The following is a 9,503-nucleotide window of genomic DNA, read 5'->3' on the forward strand; positions in this document are numbered from 1 at the left end:
GGGGGTAGTTTTTCAAAGCTGATCTCACAGAACAAGAAGGGTGCTTACAGAGATGCTGAGAAATGAAATGTACGAGTGTGTATCTGGTTTGAGTTACAAGGAAGGCCTTACGTCCCTTTGAAACCCAATCTTTTCCAAACATACACCACATGTGCATTTGTACATCCATGACTGTAACAACAGCTGGCAGATAACCTCTTTTTATTCACTTCTGTAATGAATGGATTACTGCCATACAAAAGCTGCAATTTGAAAACTCCCAGCACCTCTAGTCTTGTTGTGGTAGGAGCGGAACTTCACTGGGAACTGAACTGCTCTTTTTTATCTCTCTACACGGCACTAAGCGAGCTCTTCGGAAGTCAACAACAAATTTGTGCTGGGAACCGTTTACCCTTCAGCCAAGCCAGCACCGGGAGCTGCGATGCCACCTACCGATGGCGCTGGGAACTGGCCTCAAGACCCGTCAGGCTCCCTGTTGAGCAAAGCCAGGCCCAGGCTTCCGGGCAGGAACTGCACAGCTTTTTCTTACTGGTACCAGTGAACGACTTCTACAGCACTGTCCTCAAAAGACGACAGCCCTCGTAGGTTACTCATGGAAGAACAGTGTGTTTCTAAAACAAATAACCACTGCCCTCTAACGAAGTTTAATACAAGTTCATCTCAGAAAAGCAGCCTAGCAAGAAACTCGGCACTCTCTCCACCAAGTGACATTTATCCTGAAGGGATAACAATGTAATTCCTCGAAGTGACAGAAGCAGCACTGATCACTCTTTCTCTCAAGGCCAAAAAACTAAAACCACAAGTATTCTGATCATGGCAAAGTTGCTTCAGAGTACTGGAGCCAATCTGCTACGCATCCCTACCACAGGAACTGGAGAACATAATAATGAGAAATAGAACAAAAAGGAATGCCTCCTTCTCACACACCCAAAGCACCACTCTCAGCAGATACTCTTAAAAATATATTGTACATTGTTTCATTTGAAAAGCAATAATGTAATTTTCAGACAGAGTGAGCACACCTCCCTTCTTCATCCAGACCCATCCTCATTGTGCTTTGTAAAAATACAGGAAGAGAAAATAAAAAAAAAGAGGCTGCAACAAAATGTAATGAAATCTATATTGTTAGTCCTGCAGATCTGATAAGACGCATCACTCAAGCATTCTACTCATATATGGTATCTTTTTAAAGACAACACCAGGATTTACTACAGAAGTTTTTAATAGCAGTATTTATATTGTGCTCAGCGTCAAGAAAGGGAGGCGCCAAGGTGGTAAAATACCCCCTCGATTACATCCATAGGATTTAAAATGTTTAATGTGCAAGTCCTAGACAGAAATTATTAATTTACAGTGTCGTAAAATTTGAAGGACAGGGTTTCTTCATTGTATGTGCTCATAGTAAGTGAAGTTGCTGAAGTACAAACATCAGTATACTTAAGTGACTTATGCTTCATTTTTAAGGCAAAAATAGGTAACAACACGACTGCATACAGTTGCAAAAATACTTACAGATGATTAAACAGTCCACTTCTAGCATGAAAATTTTAATGATGTGCTTAATATAGCAGTGTTTTATTTGAAAAGCTACCATCAAAACTGTGAAATGAATCTACCTAGGGTGAGTAGCACTGACATTTTTACCTGGCCTGTACACTCACTGATCTTTGTCCCTAAAGCTCTATCACTGTAAGCTGTCCTCCCTCCCTGTCCATGTACAGTCTTACTACAAAGGTGCAGGTGTGCCTGAGCAGGCCCAGAGTCCACAGAGGTAAAAAGCTGGAACGCTAAAAATGTATGCAAAAGGTCCCAACAGGAAAAAAGAGAAAACAGATCCTGAGAAATAAAACTAACGGGGGGGAAGGGAGAAGGGGAGGGGGGAAATCTATCTGCAGTTATTTGAGGATCTGCTCAGTCATCCTTGTCTTTTGCTCCGTGTTTCAGGATGCGTGTGAACTCAATGTAGTTGAAGTTCCCCTTTTTGTCAATGGGTGCCTCCCTGTACAGCTCATCTACCTCCTCATCCGTGAACCTGTCTCCCATTGTGGTGAGCAGCTCTCGCAGGTAGTCTTCTTGGATGAACCCTAGAAAGAAACACAAAGGGGAAGCTGTTTCTTAGCCAAGCCTTCAAAAGCAGTAGAACAGACATACTGAAAGACATGCAGTTAACTAATACAGTGGGTAATATGCGTCTGCACCAAGAGCCCAAAATATTTTCTTACTGGATTCTGAAGAAACTCCTTGAATGCAAAGGGGAGGAGAGGGACATTGAATGCAATTCATACAGATTTTTGAAAAGAGGACCTGATCTGCTGTGATCCGGTAAACACCTATTTCCACCCACCGATCTTTAACAGCTGAAAGTGGAAAATCAAGTTCCTGCCACTGCTAGTCTTCTTTACACAAGCTGTTCTCTTAATTCAATTATATTTTTCTTGACTTAATTAGATATATTTGTGTATCCTCTATAAACTAGTTTCCTCTGGGGACTAAATAACCATTGGTTGGCCCTTCACTCTACACAATACTGTTACTGGAGGCGGTTTAAGTGGATACAGAGCTGCTGGCAAATGTCCAGCGACAGTTTATAACAGAAAAGACTTTCAGACAGGATTGAGCAAGTTAACTCAGAAGGGAGGAAGAATGTTTACTTGTTGAGATGTAGACGCAGAGAAGCTAGTAAAGAAAAAGGTACAATATATCAAGTTATTTATGCTAAAATATTAGCAGATTATTTTGGAAGAAAGCAGTTGCTAAGTATGTCCTGTTAATTCAATTTCAATAGATGGGTAGAACCACCAGTTGCCAAACAATTCCAGGGAAGTTTTGAGATGAAAAAACGGAATGCGAGTAGCAAATAGTAGACAGAAGAATGCAGAAACCAATTAATGTTGAAATAAGACCAACCGTGCTTTTAAATGCACAATAGTTGCTTCATTTGATAAAGAAATTGGTTACTGAACTTCAGTTGGAGAAATATCAATAATGTAATAGAGGAGGTAGAAGTATGTTCCAAAAAAGAATGTGTAAACTGTGCAGAACAGCCGGAAATCATACGTAGACACCCACATCAACTGATGTAGATTCAATTAGAATGTGACAAAAAAAAAAAAAAAAAAAAAAAAAACACAACACAAAAGCAGTTCTGTTTTGGAAAGAGAGTTGAATAACTTAGGCAAATAGAATTCATTCGAGAGACAAAACCAAAGAGGGAATCGGGACTGAAAGGCAGTCAGTGAACATGGCAAATTATCATGGGGTTGGTGTATGCTGCGGGGAAGAGAAAAACGTGTTTCAACATATGCTAATTAAACCAGCATCATATCCCAGTGTAGGCAAACTCTTGATAGCTGACTCCAAATGAAGAAGGCTAACAGCCATGTTCTACTTCAAAAAGTCAGAGAATGTTCAATTAGCCAGACTCATCTTAATCAGGTCAAACTCTGGAGTTGTCTCTTAGCAGATGTGCGTAAAGAAGGGGGAAAAGCAGCGAGACAGATTAGGTTCTCTATTTCTGCAGGTCCTACAGAGACCAAGTGCTGAGAGATGACAAAAGGATTAGTATTCAAAGAATGCAAAGCTTTTGGTGCTCCAAGTTTAGCCTCAAGGAGACAGATTGCTCCTCAAGGAGACAGATTGCTCCTGTTTGAGCAGCTAGGTGTTTAAACACTGAACTAGGTTGCCAGACTAGGAATACACTAAAAGTTTTAGCAGCACCAAATTGTAAAGTAAACAACAAACCCACTCTCCCTCACACACAGCTTCGGTGTAGATGGGGAGTAACAAATTAATGAAGCAAAAACTAAGATTCAGGCAGCACAAAACAGATGACAATGCAGGATCAAAGATCAGACATAACAAATGCAGACAGATATAACTTTTATAATTTATAGTTATTATATAACACTATAAAACAATTTCATAGTACTACACATGATAGTAATGCTAAAGCAATATACTCAACTAGATTTGCAATATAGAAAATGTAAGTAAAAACCAGCAAGTACAACTGCCTTATCCTCATCAAGAGGATCTGATTTGTATTATACTCTTTCAAAAGAACTACACTGAGGTAGAGCTAGAAATCACACCAGTAACACACACACACTCATGGAGAGTACGAAGTGGAAAAGCAAAACTGAAAAGTTTTGACATAGTTGGAAACCCTTTTATTTATGTTTAAAAGGAACAAACTTATCAGAAGGCAACTCTGAGAATAAAATGAATGAAAGGCAAACATGACATGGGTTCTACAAATACATCACATGATTTTGAAGACTGTATTTTGACTGTTATGAATCAAAAATCAATAAAATAGCGTAACTATCTAACATGTTTTCTGGTTAACATTTCAGGATGGTGTAAGACACAAAAGAAACGGTGGAACCATTATCCTCAAATCATCCTAAGACTAGACTAAAACATTTACCACACAGAGTTGAAAGATAATAAGATCAATCTTATCAGTACATGGGGGCCTGAACTAGTAACTTATTATTTACATAGATGTAGAAAGTTACTGTTCAAAAGAACTGTTAGCACAATAATTTTCTTTATATCGTAATTCACAGGCTCTTGTTTTGGTGCACACAAAAAACCCCTGTAGCACAGTGAGTCAGACTACCTGTGGAGAGAAAATAATTAACCTATTAACAAAACTTCCTTCTCTAGAAGATGGTAAAAAGATTTTCCTTGACAGGAAGGAAGTCAATTAACATTTGAAAAGGCTTTACCAACAGAAAGCCTGTTTACCTACACCTCAGCAGGAAGGAGACACACTCTTTGAAACGGCAAAAGGTGCTAAAAATACACAGACTGAAAATAGCTGTTTGAAATGGAATAATATTCTTCGAAAGGTTCAGAGCACATATCCACAGGTTAGACTGAAATACTGTGGACAGTTGTGAGGAAAGTTACAGGTGTGGTGACATCTGTAGTACAGATGCTACGTAATTTTGGCACGCACTAGTAAGACATGTTCACAGCATGTCAAAGCTCTGATATCCTGTGATTCCACAGAACTGCCCTAAAGATTCACCCCCACTTGCTACACACTTCTCCAGAATCTTAGCCTACATGAATAATAAATAACCTCTACCCTCTAGATTACAGGTGCAACATTTTAAGTGTGATACAGTAAAACAGCTCTGCCTTTTCTTTTCTCCCCATCTTGCTATGCAAGTCAGTCCAACTTGTAATTTCTGTCTTCTAGATCCCACCTGTTTTTTATCTTCAGATCACTAAAGTACAGCCCTTCCTGCAACCTGGAAACAAACTGAGCTGCAGGTGAGGGCATGACACATGACATTTGCCATGAGAGCTGTAACATACACAAGGCAAAATGAGGTCTCAAAAGTTTATGCAGCCTGGACACCTTGTCTTGAAATATTAGAAACATTGAAGAATTTGGATGCATTTCAAACCTACTGCAGGGAGTGGACACACTCAGCTGTAGTACAGATTTCACATCTGTTACCTTTTAATGCTGTAGAAAATCACATATTTTCAGTTTGAATTCCTCATATCCTTAGAGCAAACATATCTTATTTTGCACTCAGAGGAACATACATGCTGTCCAGTTAAAACTTTTCTTCAAATACTCACAGAACAACATTACTAGTAGTCCTCAGTACTCACACAGAACAGCCAGACAGTTTTCACTCTCACTCAGTAAAAGTCAAATTCTTACTACTTGGTAGAATATGCCATATAGAATTACTGTGTCATACTTCATTTATAACAGTGCAAAAATCAGCATACTATTTAGAAACCCAAATAAACAACACAAAGGTACTATCTCCCTTCCCCCCCCTCCCCCCCCCCCCAGTGTCTGAGTTTCACCTATGTACCTGTTGCTTCTTCATCGAAGCAAGCAAAAGCATTCCTGATTACGTCTTCTGGGTCGGTGCCATTTAACTTCTCACCAAACATTGTGAGGAACATTGTGAAATTTATAGGGCCTGGAGCCTCATTCATCATGGCATCTAGGTATTCATCTGTTGGATTCTTTCCTACAAATAAAGGAATTCACAGTCGGTTTAGCCTTCAAACTAAAAGTAACCTGAAGAGCATATCCCAGGCTCCATTATTCTAATTCTAACTGCACAAATTTGTTTGTCAACCACAAACAGAAAAGTGACATTACCAAGGGAGGCGAGCATGTCATGCAAGTCCTCTTTGTCAATGAAGCCATCCCTGTTCTGGTCAATCATGTTGAAGGCCTCCTTGAATTCCTGAATCTGCGACTGATCAAACATCGCAAATACATTGGAAGTGGCGCGCTGAGGGCGCTTCTTGGTGGTCTTCGTCTTTGCCTTTTTGCTGGACATGTTGGCTGTTGGATACTAAGGAGAAAAATAAATACTGTAAATACAGTAAAACCAGGACTTTTAAAAAAATGTACTGTAGTTTAACATGAAAGTTCACAGAAAACACATCTTACACACTTCCATTTCCTCTCACCAATATATTTCGCTAATGAAGAAGGAAAAAAGAGTAGAAAATACAAACAAATGACAGACTCCTAAATAAAAAACTCACTAAAATAAGACATAAGTTAATCTTGAATTTCAGTCTTCAAAGGGACAGCTTTTGTCTGTGATCTCTTCTTGATACATGCACCTGCAAGAAGGAAACTACAAGAAGAAAGTGAGGTTTTGAGAGCCATTGTTAAGCCTGTGAAAGAGCACTGTATGGATATACAGATGGGTGGACAATAAATGTGTGCAATATTAAGTAGCAGGGAAAGGAGAAACACAACTCAGTTGACCTGAACAAACTCTGAAGTGCCTATACCTGGCACCTGACAGTGATAAGTAGTTGTTATTTTGTATGATGATGGGTTGCTGCCTTGCCTTGTCTTCCATTATTTAAAAACACCCTAAAGCTAGGAGAAAATCTTGCAAGCTATTTTTCTGTTTATACCATTAAGTCCTGTCTGACCTTCATTTACTTTTATGCATTTAATTTTACCCAAAATATACTACCGGTCTGTTGTACCTGAAAGCTCACGTCTGCTGCCTACTCCTTTAAACAAAAAGGGAAAGCAACCAACTCATGCCTCTTCTGCTCATCTCCCTAGAAAAAACTGCTCAGAAAAAGCCATCTTCACCTGTAGCACTCAGGCTGTGCTCGGGTCTGAACAACACAGAGTAATGGTCACACTTTGGTCCTTATTGCTACCACTGTCATTTAATTTACCTGTTGCTGAGCCTGCTAATGTTTCCATCACACAGAGCTGAGGAGCAGGCTCTTAAGATTTTATAACATGAACCCGGGCAGATTGCATTTGTCTTTTAGTTTGGGTGGGAGGGATTGATGGGGGAAAACCTATAGGCTGCCCCTTTCAGCTTTAACCACACAATGCTGTGACTGGAAAACAACCTGGCAGCCACCTCTTGCCCTAAGCTTGGGCGTGTGGAGAGAATCAAGCTCGGCCGACACGCTCAGCTCTCCAGCGAGCACAGCACTCAAGAGATTTAATTAAAAAATAAATACTCTATTTCTGCCCCCAGAAGGCTGATCTCTGTTCTAAAGCAGCATCCCGCCCTAGGCTCTAAGGGCGTATGGAGCCTAAAAGCTCTCGCCCTCCCTACGAAGAGACGACGCCATCGCTTCCCCTCAGCAGCAGCTGCCCCAACGGCTGTCGCTAACAGTCGCCGGCTCGAACGCGTCTCCCAACGGTCACTCTCCACAGCTCGTCCCCGCCCCCTCACCGCCCCACCGGCAGCACCCGGACCCTCCCGGCCTCACCCCAACGGCCGCCGCGGTGGCCCAGTACGAGCGTGACGCGGAAGGGACGAAGCGGCGGCAGCAGACCCGGTGCTTCCCGGAGAAACCATCCTGATCCGGAGCGGCGGGTGGGGACCAGCGGCGGACTGAAGCTAGGTGGCGGCGGGAGAAGCGGCGGATGGCAGCGAAACGGCACCAAGGCCTTTTCCCTAACGACCGTAGCCCCCCTCACCCTCCCGGTGCGGCTGGCTCGGGGCATCTCCGCAACCGCTCCCCCCCTCGGGCAGCGTTGGCGCAGCCCGCGGGAAGTGGCCGCTGCCGGTTGCGGGGCCCTGGGCGCCGCCCGCAGGTGCTTTGCAGCGGGGAGGGGTGGAGGGAGCCCCAAGCGCCGATGGGGAAGGATAAACGCGCACCCGAGCCGGGCAGGGGTGGTGGGATGTTGTGTTCTGTAGCTCCTGAGGGCTGCTGCGGGTCAGCGAGTTCTTCCCGTGTGCTTGTTTTTCATGGGTCACGTTGAAGACAGAGCTTCGGTCCGTGTTCCTGAAGCCTGTACCGGCGACCGCGGGGTTAACAGGTTGGTGGTGTGCCAGCAGTGGAGTAAATGAAGTCTCGTGGGGTGGTAACACACTGCATTGATAAGTGTAGGGTGTTATCCTTACCGTATTCCTCGTGCTTCGCTTAAGGGATCAGAAAAACGTCTAGTTTGCATCTTTTACGTCTTGTAAATGGGTGCACCTCTCACAGAGCAACAGACCCCTTGCAGGATTTATTCTTGCTTGTATTTTTTTAATGAAAACAGTGCAGAGAATAATACTGGGTTTTTTCCCCCCCTTCATTTATTCGTGTAGGATCTCAAATTGAAGTATAAGGTCTTTTTAGTGCCCACTAGAGAATGGAGTCTGGAGTGAAGTCAGAAACTGCTTGGTTTTAGTCTGACTGCTTCTGCATTTTTGAAATTCCTCTGAACAGAATGCTTGTTCCCATTTTGTATATTGAAGTACCATATAAGTCACTTGGGCTTCAAAAAACAGTCGTTTAGTACACAATAATTATATTCTGAAGAAAGCTACAGTTCATCGTTCTCTTAACTAATTTTCTGCCTGTTACCAGTGTTGTTCATATACAATCGGTATCTTGGTAAACAACACAGAAGTTAGCATTAATTTATTTAAGGAGGAAAGGAAAAAATAGGTAGACAGGGTTTTGCTGAAATTACCAACTATATTTACAAATGTAAATGGATTACATTTAGACACTGTACAATTTAGAAGTTGCAGGCCCAAATTTGAAGAAAAACAATTTAATTGTTAAAAGGCCCAACTTTCTTTCCCTGCGCTCCCTGGAACCAGAAGAGTTTTCATGAGGTCTGAGAGTCTGGCCTAATTAGCTATAGGAATAATCAGGGCAGGGCTTTTAGCAGCCTGGTCTAGTGGAAGGTGTTCTTGCCCATGACAGAGGGGTTGGAACTAGATGATCTTTAAGGTCTTTTCCAACCCAAAACATTCTATGTTTTGCTGATGAATATTGCTCTTCTAAAATGTGTCTGAAAATGCAATGGGGAAAAAAAACCAAAAAAACAAAAAAAACCACTGTGCTGAATTGAGAGCATCTTTATGGAAAGTTTGGAGAAAAGTGCTCTGTACTTACCAGAACTGGCACGTAGTTTCCAGATAATCATATGCAAAGCATGAGTGGGCAGAAAAGCAGTAGAAACACCAAGGTAGTAATAGAGTTATTAAATGCTTTGTGATAATGTTGAACAACTGAATTGT

At 41.9% G+C, this 9,503-nt stretch overlaps 1 protein-coding gene across 1 annotated transcript; it reads right to left on the bottom strand.

Moving 5' to 3' along the window:
- Positions 1–1,290: 1,290 nt before the first annotated feature.
- LOC308217443 (myosin regulatory light chain 2, smooth muscle minor isoform) lies at positions 1,291–7,792 on the bottom strand. Its single transcript, XM_080610516.1, has 4 exons — positions 7,753–7,792; positions 6,146–6,344; positions 5,850–6,011; positions 1,291–2,084 (listed from the first exon to the last, which is right to left on the bottom strand). Exons 2-4 carry the CDS (start codon positions 6,327–6,329, stop codon positions 1,912–1,914), a joined length of 519 nt encoding a protein of 172 aa, XP_080466642.1. The 5' UTR covers positions 6,330–6,344; positions 7,753–7,792; the 3' UTR covers positions 1,291–1,911.
- Positions 7,793–9,503: the final 1,711 nt, after the last annotated feature.

This window comes from Psittacula echo (genome assembly GCF_963264785.1).
Source record: "Psittacula echo genome assembly, chromosome: 2".
NCBI lineage: Eukaryota > Metazoa > Chordata > Aves > Psittaciformes > Psittacidae > Psittacula > Psittacula echo.

Bases quoted from the DNA above. Each gene is read 5' to 3' on its own strand.
- LOC308217443 (XM_080610516.1), bottom strand. From the start codon at position 6,329: ATGTCCAGCAAAAAGGCAAAGACGAAGACCACCAAGAAGCGCCCTCAG. The intron at 6,012-6,145 runs GTAATGTCACTT...CTTTATTTGTAG, and splicing joins TGACATGCTCGCCTCCCTTG to GAAAGAATCCAACAGATGAA. The intron at 2,085-5,849 runs GTACATAGGTGA...GTTTCTTTCTAG, and splicing joins CTTCGATGAAGAAGCAACAG to GGTTCATCCAAGAAGACTAC.